At 38.7% G+C, this 22,351-nt stretch overlaps 1 protein-coding gene across 2 annotated transcripts in view; it reads right to left on the reverse strand.

Moving 5' to 3' along the window:
• Positions 1 to 22,351, reverse strand: part of atrnl1a (attractin-like 1a) — a 181,647-nt gene that overhangs the window by 107,333 nt on the left and 51,963 nt on the right. For both annotated transcript variants that reach the window (XM_026356595.1, XM_026356592.1), the window contains 5 exons: positions 21,889 to 22,102; positions 21,410 to 21,601; positions 12,252 to 12,485; positions 11,737 to 11,874; positions 1,582 to 1,675 (listed from right to left, as the gene is read on the reverse strand). In XM_026356595.1, coding sequence (XP_026212380.1) covers positions 1,582 to 1,675; positions 11,737 to 11,874; positions 12,252 to 12,485; positions 21,410 to 21,601; positions 21,889 to 22,102 — 872 coding nt within the window. The remainder of the gene's footprint in view (positions 1 to 1,581; positions 1,676 to 11,736; positions 11,875 to 12,251; positions 12,486 to 21,409; positions 21,602 to 21,888; positions 22,103 to 22,351) is intronic.

The following is a 22,351-nucleotide window of genomic DNA, read 5'->3' on the forward strand; positions in this document are numbered from 1 at the left end:
TTAGTTGCTTAGCATTAATCAAATGTACTCACCAATCAATTTAAAATGTCTGGCACCAAGCAAATTAATTGTCTCAGCTTTGACACAATTAGGGGTAAAAAAAAAATGTTTGCTCCACAAAATTAAAATTTTTTAACTGCAACAAATCGAGGAATTTAAGAAATACTTTGTAGGATTAACTCTAAAGTCGTGACTGAGTCCAACACTTGTACGTCCAGGCAACTATGTGCAGATGGACATGTGTTTGTGCACATGTCCAATCACGTTGAGAGTAGAAATACACTGATTAAACCTGAGGTTGAACATGTGGAGAGAATCTTGTAGTGCGAGTGTTAGGGGCAGGTTATCTGGCCTGCAGTTTGAGTCACGTTAGGTTCAGAACGGTGAGGTTAGCAAAAGGCTATAAGTGGCTCGGGTCAAAGTTTAACGTAAGGGTTAGAACATGCAGATCAGTGGAAAGTATACTGGCATTCAACAGGTGAGTGTCAGTGTGGCTACAATATTTATTCCACCAACCTTCAGTATCAACATACCTAAAACAAAAGGCACCTGAGAAATGCATAGTACCATATATATTTGCTATCAACGATAACAGCAAAATCTGTGTGGCAGTTTATTGTTCATATGCTCTGTGAATTTAAGAAACCATTAAACACATCTGTAACACAGTGAACTGTGACAATGCTGTCTCCAGAGCCACAAACATCATGACAGCAACTACAGATCACATCTCACACTTAATAAACCCCAACAACTTTACTCCCTATCACATAAAACAAAAGCTTACATGCACAAGGTACATGTATGAATCCTATACCAATGATTCCTGCATCAGACATATGTCCTCACAAGCATAGTATTTGAACAAAATTTGTCCACCCAAGGAAATAGAGACATGAGCGCACAGAAACACACACACTCACTCTTGTCTAGTAGATTTATAGATGCAGCAATTTTAAGTCTGTCTCCATGGTGCACTGGTCTGCCAAGCAATTTAGGATATTGTACTGCTGCAGCAATCAAGTGTGGCGCAGTCAGGGGAAACACACACACACACACACACACACACACACACACACACACACACACACACACACACACACACACACACACACACACACACACACACACACACACACTATACACACAAACATTTGTTCAACTGTCTTGATAACGAAAAACAAATGACCAAAGTCTTTCTTTTATTTAAAACCGTTATCATAATTAAAATGTATCTATGAATATTACAGACAGTGGCTGTGTTCATCGTTTAGTGTACATTACATAGGGACTGGTGAACAAGATGTCATGGTGTTTACCGTGACATCAAGGAAAAATCTATGAAACAATGAGATTACTTTAGATACTAACTGGCAGCACAACATGGCAGCTTCCATGAAAAGGGCCCCCCTCCCTATGTAGATATAACAGTTATACTAAGTAAAAGAAACTAATGATTTTTACAGTCAGATGATTACACACTAAATACTATTTTATTATTATTTTCCTTTTCTGCAAACAGATTCCTTTATATCCTAAACACTGCACCTTTAAACCACTGTTTAATGATAATTTACTCACAGCTGACACTGGTCTCCCTTGATGCCCTTGGTGGTACAGAAGCATTTCCCCGTGTTGATGTGGCACACGTTAGCATGGCTGTTACACTTACACACTGTGGACAAAAAGGTGGAAGGGGGGATGGGATGGAAAGAGGGAGAAATAGATATGTTAGGATTTTATTTTAAAAAATACTAAAACCTGCATAAAAACATTCAACAACAGCAGCAGACAGAGACACTGGAAGAAGGAATAGGAAACAGAGTCTCTAATTTTCTCAGAAACAAAGCATCCTGCGTCTAAAATCACTCTTGCTTTGCACTAACCAGTGTTAAGTTTCACTAAACAGGGTGTCACCACAAAAAATGTATTCATTTAGTTTTAAGGAAACTTTACATAAGTCAGTTTACTATTGATCAATCTGTCTAAAAGGTCTGCATGTTGGCCCACGTGTCACGTAAGCTATATTGAAGCACATTTTTAGGCTTCAAGTCTTTTTTCCTGCGTTTACCCACAGTGACTGTGTATTGGGCTCCTGGCACGTCCACAACACAGCCGACCTACACTTTACACCTACGCTACAGACAAACGCATAACCACAAGTGCTACTGTTGCTCTGCTAACATGCTGCTTAAACTACGAGTTCTGTGTAGACGTGGTGTAAGATGCCGATGTCTCCTGAATATTTATCGGTCTCCACAAAGGTTGGCCTGAGCATCACCTTAGGCTTCAATTACCAAATGTACAAATATTTTGCTTATTTTTCTTAACCAACCAACAACACTTCATTTCTTTTGTCATTTAGGGGAAGCAGAAGCAAACTGAATAACAAGGACAACAGTCCTTTTGGTGGTATTAGTGTTCAAATGCTGGATGTCAGGTCCAATTGTGTCTCTTAACTCAATGCTATGAGAAGCACAAGTGAACCCAGAGAAAGCTGAAATGAACTATAAATGTTTAGAAAGCTGAGGGTGGCTGCAGATTTATGTGATAATTCTCTGTAGGTTCATTACTATAAGCTGCCTCTATCGCAGAGATTCATTTGATCAATTCATGGCCATTATTAAAAAATACTGATGGCAGGTCTCTTGGCCTTCAATGTAAACTGGTTAATTGGGTGCGGTGTAAAAAAGCCTTTAGGCACTTAGAAAACAACAGTCATGATGAAAAGGGAACTCAGAACATCTGCTTATGCAAATACTTAATGCTTAAGCCAAAATATGATATTGGTTGTACACCAGAGAAAGCAAATTAAGCTATTAATGTAAAAAGCTGTTTTGTCCAGTTTTGATTAGAGCAATGCAAGTTAGAGCTGTTTTTAGGTGACACTTATCTTTTTAATCGTTCTGTTATGTAAAAGCAAGACCATGATGCAGCCGGATGATTCACATGGAGCCGAGCCTGTAATTTAGACACTAAATCACTTCTGCATGGGGCGACTAATGGCAGACAAACAAGAACGTTCTGCATACCCTTGTGTTGTGTGTATGCACACACACAACACAAGGTCTGAACTGACTTTGTGTTTTTTTTCTTATTCTTTCCAATTGGCACAGAGACAGGCCCTGTAATAAAACAGTGGTGTGTTCAGGTCAAGGTAAAGCCAAGGCATTGACAGATAATGGGAGGAAAACAACCTCTTCCATCCTTTCTCCTCCTCTGCCTGGGAAGACGGCCTTATTTGATCGCTTACAAAATACAAAAACAAGGTAGCAGCCATAGACGTCGCTTTAAATATTCACATTTTATAGCTGTGGGGCATTTAAATGTCAGTGGGCTGAAAGTTGAATTGACATTCTTAAACTTGAAAAATAGAGATGTTGACATTGGAGGCGGCAACAATAACAAAATACAATTTCAATCTATTACTTTAAATTACATTGACCCATCACAAAAAAGAAAACCTTTTCAGAGATGCACACTGAACTGCGAGAGCTTGGAGATAAGAGTCTTAACAAAAAGTGGCTTTTAGACAAATCACAGGTGTGTTGATGCAGGCTCAGGTCACCCTGCTGTTCATACAATATTGATTTAGTAGGCAGTCAACAAAGGCATACAAAGGACACAGTTAGGAGGCAGAAATTCACATCCATACATTTTAACAAAGAAAACAATAAAAGATATAATGAGAGTAAAGTAAAGTTAAGAAAATAAGAAAGAAAGAGGCTGAGCCTGAGAAAGTTCATGGCTTAGTGTCTTAGTTTTCAGGATGAACTGAGTTTCACAAACAGGACACAACACAAGAAGGAAATGGACTGCTCTCAGTTTCCACTAGCTAATTGTAATCTGGGAGTCCAAATTATAGGTTCACTTAAGACACTTGAACAGAAAGTGAGACTAGATAGTACCCCAATTTTGATTATTTCAGATCTCATGGTGCCACTTTTAATTCTGTGAAAGAGATTTGCATTAACTTTATTCCTCTCTTCAAACAAACATGAAACCACTGTAATCCCCTAAGCAGTAAACAACATCCTGCTTCCAGCAGAGCAGTCCCAGTACAGACCAACTCCCTGCTCTGTACACTCAGATGAGTTTTTGGGAAGTTACTCTAAGATTTAATCTCCAGTTTTATACAAGTGTTTTAACTGCGTTAAACTTGTTTTTCAAGAGCTAAATGTCTTCTTCTGTTCATGTACTAAGCTTGGTGTCAATTATTTTGTTTCATTCAGCAGCTACACAGCATTAATAGTTTCCTACTATAAAAATGTGTAATGGATTTGAAGAACCGCTGTTGTGCATCTTAATTTGAACTGCCACATGCCCAAATCAGAGTTTGTCAAATGTGTGATTAAGTTAACAACAAGATTTACAAACTACAAAGTACTAAGTGACTATTCAATTTCTCTCTTTTATTCTAAGTTATATTTCTTTGATTTTAGACTGGATAATACTTTTTAGTTGTCCCGTCACTGCACATTCTAAAGCTACAACCAGCTGCGTGTTTCTATTTATTGAAATCATATATTGTAAATATATAACAATCATGATTGCAGCTCAATACAAGAATCAGTGATTGCTTCAGGCAGAAAAAACTGTGTACTGCTGTATACTGCAAATATTGCTAAGCTGCTGTTTTCCTTTGGGCAAATTTGTATTTTCTTTTAACCAAATCTGTCTGAACTGCTGTGGCTATGACCTATGACATATTTATGTACTGCATTTAATGATAACACTGCCCTAAATCTTCTCTGGCTCAGGGTGAATATCAAGACTGCACATAATTCCTATAATACTTAATACTAATACTAAATCAAACTTAATGAAGATCTGTGTTGAAAACTGGTAAATGGATATAATCACATTGGTATACACTTTGGAACCATCTGCATTATAACCTTTATAATATTAATTAGTTCAGTCAGTCTTTCCCACTAAACATGGAAACCTTTCATGTAAAACAAACACTTGATTGATCCAAACAGTCTGTATTCGAGAGCTTAGAAGAAGTGAACTCAATTCTGTCAGAGAGAGCAAGTAGATGTGAAAGGTGGAAGAAGCAGGGGAATCATAAAGAAGAAGGAAGTGAATGAAATGGACAGAGGAGAAAGCACATCACGCACCACACTTGCTGACAACACAGAAATAAACTGCAATAAAAAGAAACCTGATCTCTTAGCAAAAAAGGCTGATTTGATATAAATCATATCGCATGACTTGTGCAAATCCCCTGAAGAGAGTACAATTTTTCACCCCACTGCCTCTGCATGTACACACAATACAAAAGACGCCTGTTGTCAGGATGTTTGAATGTGTGTGTAGGCGGAAAAGCGTCCGTCTCTGTGCAAGTGTATGTGTTTGTCTTTCTATCCGTGTGTCTACGTGAGTCAGAGACAGGTAGAGATGAGGAAATAAGTAAGAAAACAGCAAATAGTCCTCGCTGAAGCTCTTATCTGTTTCTACCGTCAGCTCTCACTTAGTCCCAAGGGGTGTGCAGTTATGAAACTCAAGATAACTCAATGGGGTGTGGGTTGGGGTGTATCAAGGGCCTTTGTGGTTCTAAGCATTACTCTAAAGGTCTTTTGTGCAGTTAGACTTGACAGCAAGTGAACCCAGAACCACCCACATGACTTTTGAGTCCTCCTGTGCTGCTACCTAATATCCCTCAATGTAAAATACATATTTTCATTCAGTAGATTTTTGTTATTTTTAGTCATCTTTTGTTCTTGTTTCCTTCAAAGTCATGTGTCATTGTTAAAAAAAAATAATAATCAAATGGTGTCAACAGGAGCTGTGTTAATTTAAAATAATAAAAAAAATAGTAATCAACAATTTACCTCCATTGTAATTTTCAATAAACGGAGGTTGCTGCAATATGACTGCTCAAACAATATACCTTCAGAGGCAATTAGGCAAACAAAGGGTCCACCAATCAAGCCAAGACCAGTGGCGTCTCTTCTCATTACCACAGTAAACAACTTCTGTATTAATGCATTGTACCCATTCATTATAGCAATTTTTTTATAGTACAGCTACGATTATAGGGCCGTGTTTAAGTGATTATTTTGTTTTTTCACTTTTTTTTAAGACATGGAAAATCAGATTGAGAGAAGTTATAAAAATAACTATAAAATGGAAACATGTCAACATTTGTCAGTGTTTTTTTTTATTTTTTATTTAATCACTTCATGTTGCACAATAAGTATCTTATTCACTTTTGAGTATGTTTAATCCATTTGAAATTTCTTCCGAATCTCTAGATTGAAAGACAATGAAAGAAAATGTGTGTTCTTGCAGCCATCATGTTGGGTTCGATATGGAAATCATCTGTGAAGTGCAATACTGTATGGAACATGTGTATGAGCTAATCATGTGACATCTTTGAGCTTTGGATATTAGAGACTGAGATGACTGCCACACAGACAGTAAAGCTGCTAATTAACTCTGCTAATTAAATCTCTTCTCTTTGTGCCATGTAGAATGTCACAAGAACCAATACTTGGGTACCAAGTCGTTGATGGTACTTCTAATTATTAAAGGTAAAACACTGTACAACAGCAAATACTCAGCTTCAGTTATTTTGCCCATAAGACTTAGTACACTTAATAGTAATTTTTTTTTAATTTCCAAACTCCCTTTTCTTCTGTGTATTGCTGAGCCCTACTGTATTTCCCATGCTATGATCAATCACATGCTCATCAGCATGAATATTTTTTCATTGTCATCATATCGTCAATGTCACCTTCCACCTTTAGCTGACTCATTTTTCTTTGTTGGGCTTCCCTGACGGGTTAGGGCACGGCATTACCGCTTTTAATGATGGGATGTGGAAGGAGGAAGCGGGCAAACATGAAGTAAAGAAGACTATGAAGTCTGGAAAATACACGAGGACACATATTTGCATGAAAAGAGAAAAAACGATTTTCATATCATAGTGACATCAAAGAGCCCCTGAAAACACATCGGTCAGCACAATCTGACCCGAAGGGCTGGCTGTCGACATTTAAATGTCAAAGTTAAAGTAATTTTGCTTCACACGTGTCCATTTTTTGGTCCCGATTACTAAATATATTTATATATTAATAACTTGTGGTGTAATGTATATCACCATCTATAAACTTACAAACAAGAAACACATAATCAAATAATATATATTCACTCACCTAATGTGGCTGCTATATACTTGCGATGTGCAGCCTCTAAAGTCAACTTATGTAGTATATCTGTGTAATATTCTGTTCTACTATTTCTGGCCATTGACCTATTATATATGGTAAAATTTACTTTTAGTCCCACAACATGGTTTCATGGTTACATTTGTGCCAACTGTGACAAGAGTTGTCCTGTTCATTTGAGAATGACATAGGATCCATTATTTTACTACGTTCAGCACCACCACTTGTCTTACATAACAGCACATGAGCTAGTTTTATTAAAAATGTATGTTGGTTAATGTCAGTTTGAGCTGCAAGCCATAAACGAAAGCACACAGTCTCAAAGAAAGCAGCTTATTCGAGGCTAGACATGAGTCACAGCTGCAGAAAGACTTCAAAAACACAATTTGCACTGACTGGAGATCAAAAAGGATTCAAAAGCCGTTTAAAATCATATTTACAGAAATGTTTGTATGTGTGTGGTTCCGTGTGTGAGTATATGTGTGTATATTTCGGTTTGTCAACGTGGCAGTATGTAGACCAGTCACACACCAGGAATAGAGCTGCCAGAGGGAAGATGACTGGATACCGCAAAGAATGCTGGGTAGTTTGCAATTCCACTACAGGGATCCACAGGTACATAAACATACAAGGATTTTTAAAAGCAAAAATGTGCACATGTGCACATGCACGCACTCACGCACACACCTAAGACAGCAGGTGAGAGTGGATTTGGCAGTGTTTCCACAGAGAAGACTCTGCAGGCAGTATCTCTCCCCTGCTACACTGCTGCTGCTAAATCTCAACAACACTTGGCTCTGTCTGATCCATCACACACTCACATACATACACACACACACACACACACACACACACTGCTGTCCTGTCTGTCCCAGTCTCTGGGTAATGCTGCTGAGTTGCCAGTCTCTGGCAGGGACAGGACTCAACATCTCTATAGCTCCAGCTCTGAACACAAATTTACAAAGAACTCCTGCTGTTGCATTCCACATGAAGATTGTACATCAAGAGCTCAACAACTAGAGATAAAAGTAGCCTACAGTATGTACGACTTAGTTTTCCTGATAAGTGACTTATTGTAGAAGTGCATACTCTTTTCTTATAAATACAATTCATTTTTTCTACTACTTTGGATGGGGTAGCAGGAAGATATGTATTATTCCATGTTCGAGGCAGAAATCTAACAACAAAAACAGGTCATTTGTGAGTAATTAATATTGTGATCCACACTATCCATGTACAAAGTGTTTTCAGATCTGTAACTTCTCTTTTTAACATGTAACAAGTTCAAAATAATTGACTGCCATACGTGCAGGCATGTGTTTGTTTCACAGCCAACAACATTTTAAAATATAAAGATTTACATGCAGTGCTGGTTCAATATATTTATAACACATTAAGCATTAACAAATCTACTATCCTAAGGTTTCATATATTCATATTACTCTTTCACAACACAAGTCTCATGTAGCCTCACAAGAAACAAACACTGAACTCAGCTGAACCTGTGAAAAAATGAACCTTTTTGGCTCAGTCACAAAATGTCCTCAAGACCCAACAGTAACCTTTGACTTGCACAGTGTTTCCAAGTATCACACAATCAGCATGACTGAGAGTCTTCATAGACAGCAAGAAAAAGCAAGTGAAGTAGTGTTGAGAGAGATGGAGTATCAGAGTGAGATGGAGACAGGGATCTACTGATGTGAATCATGCAAAATTTATGGAAGCAATAAAACTGTTCAGCGTGAGGTGCCGCTGGCAGAGGAGCATTATACGCTGAAGCACTGGGTAGCAAAAGATAACAAGCACAAGAAGAAATAATACAAGCTGAAGTCTTGCCGGGAAGACAATTCAGAGGTCAGCACAGGAGCACAGTGGTCCTCCTGCTGCCAATCCCTCACTGAACCTGAGCATCAGCAGAAAGATACTTAATTTAAAAGGCTTTTTAGAAGAACTAGACTCACTAAATTATACACATAAAAGCCGAAGACTGACAGAACACAACATTCAGATTCCACAAAACACATTCAATTCACACAGCGATTTCCAGATAACCACCTCAATGATGAAGGTGGTTATCTGGTGGTTAGATGGATACGCCATAGAGCTCCCCATTAACAAGTTTTGGTAAATGATTGCTTTTCTATTTTTCCCCACACTATGTTTTAACAAAAGTTATCTGAGAGTGGGCACAATTACACATTTCCAATGGCTATGTTCACTCTGGATTAATGCATTTCTTATTCATCAGCTTTAGACTCCAGTCTACAACCTGTCTGCAAGTTGGTGGGGAAGCAGCCTTCAACATAACACCTATGTAAGACTATTTCTGTAGTCCCACAGACAACAGACATCAGCTGATCCCTAATCAGTTTCAGATTCTCCCAGTTTAAAATCTATTTTTATCATGTCCATTAATCAATGGATAATCTGGAGGTTCTATCTGCAAAGCAATAAAGTACACTGTGACACAACACTTCACTGCTGTAATAAAAAAAAAAAGAAGTTTAGACAAGAACTCATCGTTACAAAGACTCCCAGGATGTGCATAAAAATGTGTATTTCCTGTCAGTTTCTAAAATATATGTTCTCCTCGGAGGCCTAAACAGACATCCAACGTGTTGTCAGCTGCAGTTCTGAAGGTTGTTGGAGTGGGTTAGTGTTGCACAGGACAAGGTGAATGGTACAGTCAGAGAAAAGAACACTTATGTGTAGCACACACACGCACGCCCCTCAACCATATTTGACAAGGTTAGTTAATCATCTGTCGCAGGGACAGGGGAACGGACAGACTCCCCTCTCCTCTGTCTGTCCTCTATCCCTTCCTCTCTATCCCTCCATCTCCTCCACTATTCCTTTATTGTCTCTCTATTCAAGGGCAACTGTCCTTTTCCACCGATATTAACCTTGTATATCTAAGTGCATGGTTCTACGTGTTTTTCTCTGTCGCTGTTCTCCACTTTTCCTCCAATGCTGACTCTCACAATGCCACCCCCTCCTTCACTGGTAGGTACAAAACTCTATCATTCAAGACTCTAATCGGCCACACCTCAATGCCTCCCAGTCGTTTAACCCAAGGTAAATCTAGTAGTATCTTTAATAAAGAGAGACAGACAGAAGGATGAATAGATTGATGGACAGATGGGTGTATGGGGGTGTTAAAGACTTACTGTGAACTGTAAGAGGGCATGACACAAGAAGAGACAAAGTAAAAGGGGAACTATGAAGGTAAAGGTACGAGGAGAGAAGAGAAACAGAGTGAAAACATTGGCAGGTAAGGAAAGTAAAGATGAGGTAACTATGGGAGGGGAAAGGAGAAGAAGGGAAAATTGAACAAATATGGACTGATCCTTAGAAGAAGAGAACCTAAGAGAAAAGTGGAGACAGAAAGAGCAGGAAAAATAAGACCAATGGATGTTAATGGGAGCACAGCAAAAGTCAAAAAGATAGATAGAAGAGGGAATAAAAAAAATGCAAAGAAAGCCAAAGTATAAGGGAAAAGTGCAACAGAGGCTGTCCTGTATGGAAGCGACGAGAGGCGTGCATCTATCAGCGCCATGCACGCTGCAAAATGCCGCCAGGGACGCAGACACCAGTCAACTCAGGAAATAAGAAAATGATTAAGAGCGATTTAATGTCATGCTGCCGCAAAGCCAAAACGCACATCTGTCATAGCAAGACTGATGTTACTGCACCTCCCTCTCACATCCCACTCACACTCAACCAGTCACTCACTCACTCATTACTCTACTATCTGATGTTTTTTCCCTATCTAGACCTGTATCATATAGTTTCATATATCTATACTAAACCCAGCCCCCTGAGTCTTCACATGCACACTCCCATATTCCTGTGGCTTCTGCCGTCTTTCATGTGACTCCCACATGAAATCTGCTGTTCACAATTTGAGCTACGGGGTTTCTATTGATTATTTTCATATGAAGCAAAACAAAGTGTAGACACACTGCTGAGAGATAAATCTGGATACACAAAGCATGTGTGCCTCCCTGTGACCACTTGCCTTCTTCAACACCATCTTTCTCCAAGACAAACCTCTCTGCTGTTTAGTTGAAACTACACAAACTACTTCAGGCTGCTGGTGCTGCCCTCTCAACATTTAGAGACCACAATACTGTCCAAGCTATTCGTGAAGATTTACTTTTCAGTGCTCCGGTGCTCTGCTGGTCATCACAAGATCTGCAAAAAGCAGATGCCAGACTCACACTGCTTTTAAACACTGCCCCCATCAGCCTGTTTGTGCCTATTACAATGTCATAGACTGCTGATGGCAATTTGCGTGTCATGTTTTTTTCCAGGAAACGGTAATGATTTCCATAAAAAGCTATTAAAAAGCTAGAGCGGAAATTGAAGCTGAACTGTAGCTTAAAAGGTGAGAAAAGAAAAAAAAGACTTAAAACAAGTTAACATTACAGCACTGACTGCAAAATACGTTCAAAGGCAGAACATACAAGAGGGGTAGGGAAGGTGTTTAGCAGCACATAGACATTGTTTGATGCCCAAACCAAAAATAAACACAAGGAAAACTCGTGACCTTTGAACTTACCATTGCATTTCCCTCCATTTGTGGGATCGCCATAGTAACCGGGCATGCAGCTCTGGCAGTGTGTCCCTGCTGTCAGGTTCCCACAGTGCTCGCACACGCTGCCGTTCACACACCTGCTGTGGCCATTACACTGACACGCTGTGAGGACACACACACACACACACACAGAAAGAGATGATACACTCAGTTGCCAGTTAAAGCAGTGCAACAGAAGAGTTACACTGAGCAATAAACCCTACCTTGATGAAGGTTATAATCATTTTAGTTGATTGATGTGTTGATTCAACTTGATGTTAATTGTGGAGTCTGTGGTGCTGGTGAATTTTAATGAGCTGTGCTGACAGGTGTTGCTGTGTTTTTATTTCAAAAAGGAGGCGCAGTCACAATCTATCAAAGACGTATGTAAACAGTTTAACCTGAATTACCCATTCACCTATGATTAGACAATACTAGCATGTGAACCCAGAGACAAGGTAACATCATGGAGCCTCAACCAGGTTCAGCAGTTCACTCACCTGGACACTGGATAAAGGCCCAGTTGTAGCCTCTATCAGATGTACAGAGACTCTGATCCAGAACCATGTCCCTGTCTCGCAGTCTGGCAGCCCTGGCATTCACGGACTTTAAGGGGCCTCTGTAAGAGCCCTCCATGCAGACACCCTTTCCGGTGTTACTGGGATCGCCACACCAGCCGCACTCTGCTCTCTCCAGACACTCTGCACATGTCCTCAGACCTGAACAGTTCAGAGCTGGAAGTTGAAGGGAAGAGAGGAAGAGACAGAAGAGGAGCGGACAGAAAAGGAAAGTAGACAATCATAAAAGAACAGAAAATACAAGTAAAGACGCTTGAGGAAAAGTATTTTACAGTGTAAAAAAGAGACATTTTCTGCTGTGTTCAAAACATTATGACACAGACTCTTTACTTTCCTGTCAGACCAGATTGTGTCACAACAAAATCTGTTCACACATTGTTACCAAAGAACAAAACAAGATCTGAGACCTCTACTGTCAGTGCTTTATAAATGTAATGTATGTACTGTAAGTGAATATAAATATGACTAAACTTAACTTACTATATAACAAGAATGTCCTGTTCAGAAGGGATTAGATTATGACAATATGACCACTTGATCATCAACTTCAACATCCTCGTTTTAACATCTCTATCCTCCTACATTTACTTTCAAGTGACTATATAATTTACACAGTCACAATAAGTCACTTGCCAGCAAAATGTACACATAGATCAAGGTAGACATGAAAAAAAACGAGCTGCTGTCGTCGTGACTGAGTCTTTCTTACACCCACAGTGTCAAGATGGTTTATAGTATAGAAAAAGATTCAAATTCATGTCTCCAAGTTCACAACAGATGAACTCCGTGCAAAAGTGTCACACAGATCGTATGAAGTGAGCCTTCATGGACAAATCCACTGACATTAAATCAACCTTGATCAAACATTTTGCTGTTATACATGCTAGCAACTATTATGGGTGTTAAAGAAAGGCTGATAGACTTGAATATTACAAAGAATAATGATTTTAATAATATATATTTTTTTTAAATAGATGTTATGACTTTTTGACTGCATTAAAAACCGGTAACTATGTTGGATTTAATGCATCAAGCTCCTTATACTATAATAATTGTTAAATTAGATTTAAAAACATCACCCTGCTTACATTATCACACAATATATTGAAGTATAACCTTTGATTCATCATTCATATTGTATTGGCAGACACAATCAATAGACCTTAAACAGAACTTAACTCCTTAATTTATTTGGAGGGTATTTCTGAAAAGGTCTAATGGAGACAACACACGTGTTTTTAAGGCTCATTCTGACCAGACTACCTTCATGATCTGCCAACAGCTTTAACATGAAGCATAAACACAGGAGAAGCCTTTAATGATGTAATCTACCCTCTCTAATGTACTTTGCGTTTTCTGCTTTCACATTTTCTTTGACCCTAAACATTTACAAAGAAATTGACTTTTCTTTTCCAAACCATTCCACGTTAACAAAAGCATTTGTATTCATAAAGTGGATGTGACATTCAAAAACACTCCACGGGTGCAAATTAAAAGTGACACTTGTTTATAGTATGGCATTCAATGCTTGTAAAAGAAAACTAAAATCGCCATACCGGAACCCTATTTTGTTCAGTGAATGTAGCAGAGAACAGGCACTAGATGACAAGAATGAGAAATCAAGTGTTCTTTTCTGGAGACGCTAGCCTTCCAAAGTTAAGTTTACAGCTTGTTTTTGAACCCATCAGTCTTGTTTTGCTCTCGTTCTCAACGTCAACTCGTCTTCATGCCATAATAAATTTTAGTCTACAAAGTGAGGGTGGGAATACACACAGAGACAGACAAAGGTAAGACTCTGTGGGTATCTTGGTGTGTACGCAAAGGACCCAAAGGTTGAGAGAAGTAATCTGAGGTGTTGTTTCTTAGAGCCCTGTGAGACGATTCAAATGCAGCGTCTAGTAAAATTAGCATTTTCACCAGAAGTTGCTTCTCTTTTGAACAGGAGCCATTTCCATAAGCCACAGATGTTCTAGCTGAACCTGTATCTTCCTCTCTCTGAGTCCCTGCTAGCTAGCTCTGCTTGAAATACACCCCTTGTCCTCTGTGTGTGTTTGCAAGCTTCCCTGCTGCATAATTCAAGTGCAGCGATGCTGATTCATTTATTCTCTTTCCTTCTTTATAATTACAAACTTCTGCTCTCCCTTTCTCTTTATCTCCTCTCTGCCACATGTTTATTCTCTTCTCCTGCATCTATTTTTTCTATTTCTATTCAGCAAGCCCTCTTGCACCCATCCAGTGCTGCTTTCTTCTCCATTATACACTCTCCTCCCTCATTTCCTCTCATTTTGATTTACTTTATTCTGGATTACTTTAAAACACTTTAGGCAGAAATTAAATCACAAAGGACGGGAGTCTTCTGCTTTTCCTTCATCATCCGTTTTCATCTTTCTCCTACCATGCTCTTCCCTCCAGTTTTTACTTTAACCTTCCCATATTTCGTCTCCTCTTTTATTTCTGCTTTTGACAACTCATTGGATCTCCACTATAGTCAATAGTTCAAAGAGAAGCAGTTCAGCGAAATATCCCTAATCCACAACTCAGTGGGGTTTCCTCTGGTAGAAAAGTCCACATTTACATTCCCAAGGGCGGACTCTAAAATCCAATAAATATACCAAGCCTGTTTATCATTTTAAAATAAGATTCAAATTGCATTTCTTCTTGCTTCTCTTCAATTTAACACTTTCAATTTGCATGCATTTCAGCAGCCTGCAGGTCAGGTTCTGAGACTTCCAGTGCCAGCCCACAAATTTAGTTTCATTATTAGTTACTGACCAATGGCAGATCTCCTCCTACATTCACATGAACCCTGATGACCGGACTGTCAACGGTGAAAAATGGCAGCATTTATGGAGAGAGCTGCATTTCTCATAAAACTAGGACCAAATTAGTTTTGGATAATTTTGAGATGACAAACAGGTATTCAGGTCCACACATCAGGTGTTGAATAATACAGTATGTGTATGTATGCTCCAAATACAAGCTACTTCAGCTTTACCTCATATAATGTGTTATCTACTAGTTTAGAATCTGCAGCAAGTTCAAGCAAATGCTCACTTACAAGGTGCTGAAATACCAAGAGACTGATATTACTTTTAAACAAATGTGTTGCTGGGCTCTATCACTAAAAACTTAAATTACATCTTGAGAAAAGTAAAATTATAATTAGAAATAAACTTGTTGCTTCACAGAAACTGAGGACTTATTTTGCAAAAGGCTTGCAGAATTCCATTTTGACAATGGCAAATCTTTCACTCTGGGGATCACGTCTGGCTATACTTTAATCACCAAGATAGGAATGATTGTAAAAACAATGATAACACTCATTCCAGAGAGTACTACAAGATTGCTCTCATAGCTTAAAATAGCGTTCTGATGCAGAGTCAATCTCAACACAGACTTCCTCCCTGATCACACTCTGACTGCAATTCATTTGAGAAACGTGTCCAAATCAGTGACAGCAAATTGATTAAATATTTCAGGCAACTGTCTGCATGCCACACATACGAAGCAAAAGGCCCTGAGGAGACTAAATGACACACGCAAAAGCACCTCATACAAGAGTAAGAGACAGCAGGGGAAAACACATTCTCTGTGCCTGGGTCTTTCGAGTCTTAATAGCATTTCTAATTATCATCTGTGATTCACATCAGAAGAATTGTGGACTGTGCTTGGCAAACACGAGACAGAGAAAAACAGTGTCTTACAGACGTGTGCGTGTGTGTGTGCATGAGTGCCTGAAGGGTTTACAATGATTTAGGTTTAGTTAAAAGCAACAAATGTCCAGCTGTACCTTGTGCTGTTTCTTGAAATATGCCTGTTTTTTCATGTCTAATGATTAAAAAAACAAATATTCAATTTATCATTTTCATCCAGATGAAACTGCTGTCTGACTATTGTTATTTTTATCTCATTTGTCAAAATAAAATTTGAGAGACCACTTTCTGCAGTAACTGGTTATATACTTATATATATATATTCTCGTAATGTGCAAAAACGGTGTTAATTAGTCTTCAATCTGTGCCAACACATTGTAAACACTCTTCTCTCTCACCCCCCGTCTACAGGAGGTGAGAAAAGGTCTAATTGTAATTTAATTTCCATTTACTTCACTTAAATCCATTTAAATTTTGAGCTACAGCTGGTAAATTAAACATGTGTACAACGGAGAGCTCTACTGATTTGAGAAGCATTTTAAAACTAATGAACTTAAGATATAAAGTGAATTCCAATAGATAAATTAAAAACAAGGCTACAGAGTTTACAGACAGTTTGAGCTGCTTAAGCCAATGGTGTGTGATCTATGGACAACAAAAACACACAATCCCATCAACTGTACTGAACTTCTATTAAGGGTATTTTTTTAATCCTTAGCAGGTGTAGTGAGGAAAATGTGAAAATCTTTAAGCAGGTGGTGTCAACAATCGGATCTTAGTGTGCGAGTGCAGTGCAGGCGGTGTAATGTTAATATGTTTCTCTCATGTTCATTTCAAATATTTGAACTGATTCTCTGCAGACCTCTTATGTCTGTATTAAACTTAATGACAACATGAATCAGTCTGAATCAAAAATATCAATCTGCTCAAGGAGCCAATTCAAAAGTCAGAACCATGAGTGTCCATGAGATGCTTTTGGAAAAAGAGGTTTCACGTGTCTGACATCCTATTAAATCTAATTAAATAATCAAATGTCAGAAAACATTTTGGTCAAATTCACTAAACAACATGTCTTTAGGTTTTCCATCAACCTCATGTGAATTAGAATGAACATAACATAAAGTAAGTGCAGTAACTAGGTCAATTCCAAAAGGATATCGGTTTGTATCTTTACCAAAGCCACAAAACATCAGTCGCTAAAAAACTTCAACAAATTGCTGTCGTCACTTGGAGACTGCGAGCAGGAACGCCTTTAAAGTTCTGTCAACAAGAAACATTAAGCACAACATTCCTGCGACGTTGGCTGCTTTAGCTGATGGAAATGAAATACAGCAAACATCCACTATATGCTTCATAGGTTAAGAACAGTACAAACCGTATATATTTCTACTCTACTTTGTGCTCCTTTTCAAAACATTCTCAGAATATCCGGCTCTACTGAAATCAGGATATTACTTCTTTGACAGAAATAACCTGGAGGATACCTAAACACAACTGCTGACAAAAGTTCTGAAGAACTTGGGCTATTATCTGGCAGCAAAGGAAAGGATTGTTTGCTCCTGCTGGGGGGACTTTCATCTTATCAAAAAGTCTTTCAGCACAATCATCTCAGTGCCACATTCTATTCATCACACTGGGTGTGATATTTGGTGTCCCTGGATAGCACGTATCATCTGGCTTCATCTTGTGTAATCCATTTGCTCCTACAGTAGTTGACAGTTAGCATTGCTCAAGCCAGCAGCAAACATATCTACGAGCCTCCATACATAATACATCAAGCGTAGGAGCCATAAGAAGCTTTCTCCTTCACTCTTCTCCTAGCATGTGAGCTACAAAACAGCAGACAGACGACATGTGGAGAGACAGAAAACACTCACTCTCACACACACACACACACACACACACACACACACACACACACACACACACACACACACACACACACACACACACACACACACACACACACACACACCTTGTGATGATTGTCTCACAGTAAATAAGGCTATTTCACCCTGCAGCAAGACCAATATTAGCTACAACAACACAACCATTACCTGGTCGGTGTGTCGGGGGTGTGTGTGTGTGTGTGTGTGTGTGTGTGTACACAAAGTAAGCAACCAAAAAAAAAGAAGCTCCTGTACACTTTAATCCAATACACAAACACTTAATCCCTTGTGGCAGGAAGAAAAAGAGTGTTGATTCATCTCTATAGTCATTCTGGAGTTTGAAGTGGTTTTTGCTGTGTTGAAGTGAACAGTACCACAAAGTCGTTCTAATATGTTTTTGCATCTCCATTTACACTACACAGTAAGAGAGTATAACATTTTTCATGGCTTTTTAATCTGCATTACAGCACAATAGGTTGGAAATTAAACAATGACTATGAAGTTAAAATGCTGAGTGCTGTGGAAGATGTTTGGAGATTGTTTACTGGGTAATTAGTGGAGACCTTTTTTTAAACATACACACACTTTAGGACAGTTTATGAAAAGGTTCCTGCACAAACAATGTGTGTCCAGGCTCTCAGTGGTAAAAATGTACTGTAACTAAATATATTTGCAAAAGTACTGTACTTTAGTACAAGTTGGTAAATTTCTAAATTAGTGAAATCTTCTTCTCAACCAAGTGCATTTGTACCGTACTTTTTTTACACAAGTAGAAGTAGTAGTACTCTTACACTGTGGTATTGCTACTTTAATTGGTAAAGGATGTGATTGTACTGGGTAATAGTGGACGACCTTTAACTACAACACAGTGCAGGTTAAAAATGCTGTCTGACTGAAGGAGGCCCCAACAGCAGAGATTAGAAACCTACCAAAGAAGTTGACCACTAACCCTGGATCCATGCAGTCTGCAGCCTTGTTCGGCTGACAACTAGAATAAAAAGTCACATTTACAGACTAAGCTACAGCAAATTCTCATATGCTGGAAGGGCAGAAAGGAAAGGTTGAAGAAAAAAATGTGAAACTGCTACATAAGCTACAGAAAGACCATTTTATAAGAGAAAACACAGTAGTGCATAAAACTTCCAAATCTGACTGGAGGGGCAACACTGAAGCTAATTATTTCAAGAGGTTGTGCTGAATAGTGTGCTGTTAGCCTCCAGCAGACATGAAAAATGGGAATGATACACAAAGCCTTGGGCCAAATTAATCTGATAAAGAAATGACCCAGTTCAAATTGGATTCTCAGACAAGCAATAGTTTTTTTGTGAAACCGAGGTCATGAATCCTTCAGCTGCAGCCTGCAGGTCTGCTTTGCAAAACAAGATGCGATTAATCCATAAACAAGAGAAGTGAAGCAGAAAGTTATGTATGAAACAATACACAAAGAGTGACGAAGAGCAAAAGAGCAAGACTGCTCTGACAATTTGAAAAATATAATGTGTCATATTTTACATTACATGCTGTACTTTGAGCAACAAAGGTAAAAAAGTAGCTGAACAAAACCCTCCTACACACCGTCTGCCAGCAAACGGAGATGTGAATAATAAAAGAGAAAAGGAAATGAGGAAAGGTGGCATTACATAAGCTCTAAAGGTAAAACTAAAGAAGAGAAAACAATCTCTGCTTGCTAACAGTAGGCTGGAGAGCTGTCGACTCTCACACTACCAGCACCAGCGAGGAATAATAATCACCAGTTACCAGACAAAGGTTTTTGATGTTGTTTCTATAACTCTTCAAAAACAAGTACATTTTGCAGCAAATTGACTACTTGCCTAACAAAAGACAGAAACCCCCAATAAAAAAGTTTTTCCTCAGGGGAATACTTGGACAGTTTCCTTCCAGAAACTTGTTAAATTGCAGAATAAATAAATAATTTTCTAATTATCTAAAATTAAATAAATACTATTCATTGAGAAATTGACAATAACAATTGCCTACTTCTTCACTTTAAATAGTCCAAAGCCAATCGCAAAATAAGCTCAATGAAAAACCAAAAAAACAAAACAGAAAGCAGCCAGCAGTAAGAATAAGTCTGCATGTTATTTGTACATCGACTCGCCACGTTCAGATCTTACAAGTAAACAAATGGCTGTATAAATTCAAAAACAATAAAACTGAACCAACCAATCAAACGTGCAATTAGTTTCCACTCACACAAGATCAGTGTTGCTGTTTTGTAATGTGAATGTAAGCAAATGTTATTTCAGATACAGGTCTTGAAAATAAGGTAAGCAATTCCTCATGTTTATTTAGTGGTAGAAAATTTGGAAGTCTTCTAAGATAAATGGCTGCCATCACTCCAGAAATGTTTTTCAGACAGAAAACTTCTCAGTTGGCAGGAAATCATCCTGACTTTCAAAACAATGCAAATCATCATAAGCTGCAAATTCCACAACTCTGGCAGCTTTACAGCTTTTGTCTAGTTTCATGGTTCATGATCCCTCGTCTCTCTCAGGTAAACACACGTTCCTGAACACACACTCCTACTCAAACAGAATCACATAGAAAAGCAGTAGTGAATGTGAAAAAAACTACATCCACCATGCCCAGGGATGTGTTAAATATGAGCAGAATGTTAAGAGACAGGAGCGAGGACCATATTGAGTCCGACGTGTGTCACTGCAGATGATCGATTTTCTGCCCTGTAGCTACCAGAGAGATGGCACCGCCTCGACGTTGGAGTGTTTTTGTGTCAGTGTGAGAGAGAGAGCCGTAGACCTGACTGCTGATAAGAACATAATCGATAGGAGTCTATAATGACTATGTTCACACAAATTCACGTCAGAGATATGAGTCGAGTACCACCAACTCATCCATTTATCAAAATATCCATCAATCCCTGCTCCCAGCCACACGTTTTGAAGGGGATACTCAAAAGCTAGTGCTACACTGTTTAACCTCCAAGAGGGTTCATCCAAATGTCCCGTTGTTACATAATATTTCATGACTTAAACTTCAATATTACATCCTTAAATACATCTGTATAAATATATGTCTAAAACCAGTCACCACAACATCTCAGCTTTTAGAGCCATGCTGTTTAGTTTTGTGTAAAATGTTAAATTTTTAATACCTCTCCTATGTTGTTAAAACAACCTTCATTTAATTGGTGGAAAACAATTACTTTCAACTTCCAGTAGCAAAGTTAGTGGATTTGTGTGACCTTTGTAAATAATGGAAAAGGTGCATAGTAGCTCTGATAATAAGTTATACAGATGGATTTTTACCTTGACCAATGCAATTTATATACATTTTTAAGACAGTCTATTAGTAAAATACCAAAATCCTTCACTTTAGGAAAAGTGAAAACAGTATTTCGGAAAAATACATCATCATGAACAGTATTTCTACCGTCACAGTTCTCGTATGTGTTAGTTCAGAGACTAGTTAGAACCTAGACTGTCAAATGAACGTAGTGCAGTAAAAAGTTAAATATCTCTCTAAGAAATATTGTGGATAAACATGACTCATGTCTCACCAGAGCAGTCCTGAGTCTGCCACTCCAGACACTGGCCGAAAGGGAAAGAGATGACATATGCAGAGGAGTCGACGCAGCGCTGCGTGCTTCCACACCACATGCACTCCATGGCCTGGCTGGTGCAGTTGGCACAGCTGGTGCGCAGAGCGCAGGGCGTCTTGCAGGGACGAGCACTCTGACTTTGTGGGCTACCTGAGCAATTTGACAGATTGACAGAGAGCGACAAACAAAATTTTGATGGTGGACGAGAACAACCAATGATGCTAGATAAACTAATTACTGTGGAATTAGGTTTAGTCATAGAGTGTGAGACAGAGATTCCATTGCAGTAAAATTCAAAACTTACGGTTCGTTTATTCAGGTGGTTGTCCATCTACCTGAATTCAATTTCATTAGCTGCATCATACATTTACAACTTCCACTAGTAAAACAGTTCTTGTCAGAATTAAATAATACTTTTCTTCAACTCTCTTTCTCACCAGCAGGTTTTTCACAGATCAGGCCGTCTGTGGTAGCAGTGCATGGGTTGGCTTTAAGTCCAGCCACCTGCGTCCGCTCCAGGTAGGCACAAAAGCCTGAGTCGCTGGGTTCTCCAGGTAACCACTGCAGACTGTTGTTGGTGAAGGGTGAAGCATCCTCCCAGCCCCAGTACGACACGTTAATCTTCCTCAGGCCAACCCACGGAGACAACATCTGCAGGTGAGAGACACACGTAATAGAAAAAATATATATATTATATGCAGCCATAATAACCAAGGATAGCACACGAAATACCTGGTTCACTTGACTGAGTTTCTTTGTTACCTCTTAGAATATGATAGAATATGCTTCATGCAAAAGGTGAAAAACTGTTCTCAAATTCATACATATTGCATGTATCAGAGAAAAGGGTGTTTTCATGTGTTATTTCATTTATAGTTTTGTTTTAAATTATATATCAAC

This window comes from Anabas testudineus, chromosome 15 (genome assembly GCF_900324465.2).
Source record: "Anabas testudineus chromosome 15, fAnaTes1.2, whole genome shotgun sequence".
Lineage (NCBI taxonomy): Eukaryota > Metazoa > Chordata > Actinopteri > Anabantiformes > Anabantidae > Anabas > Anabas testudineus.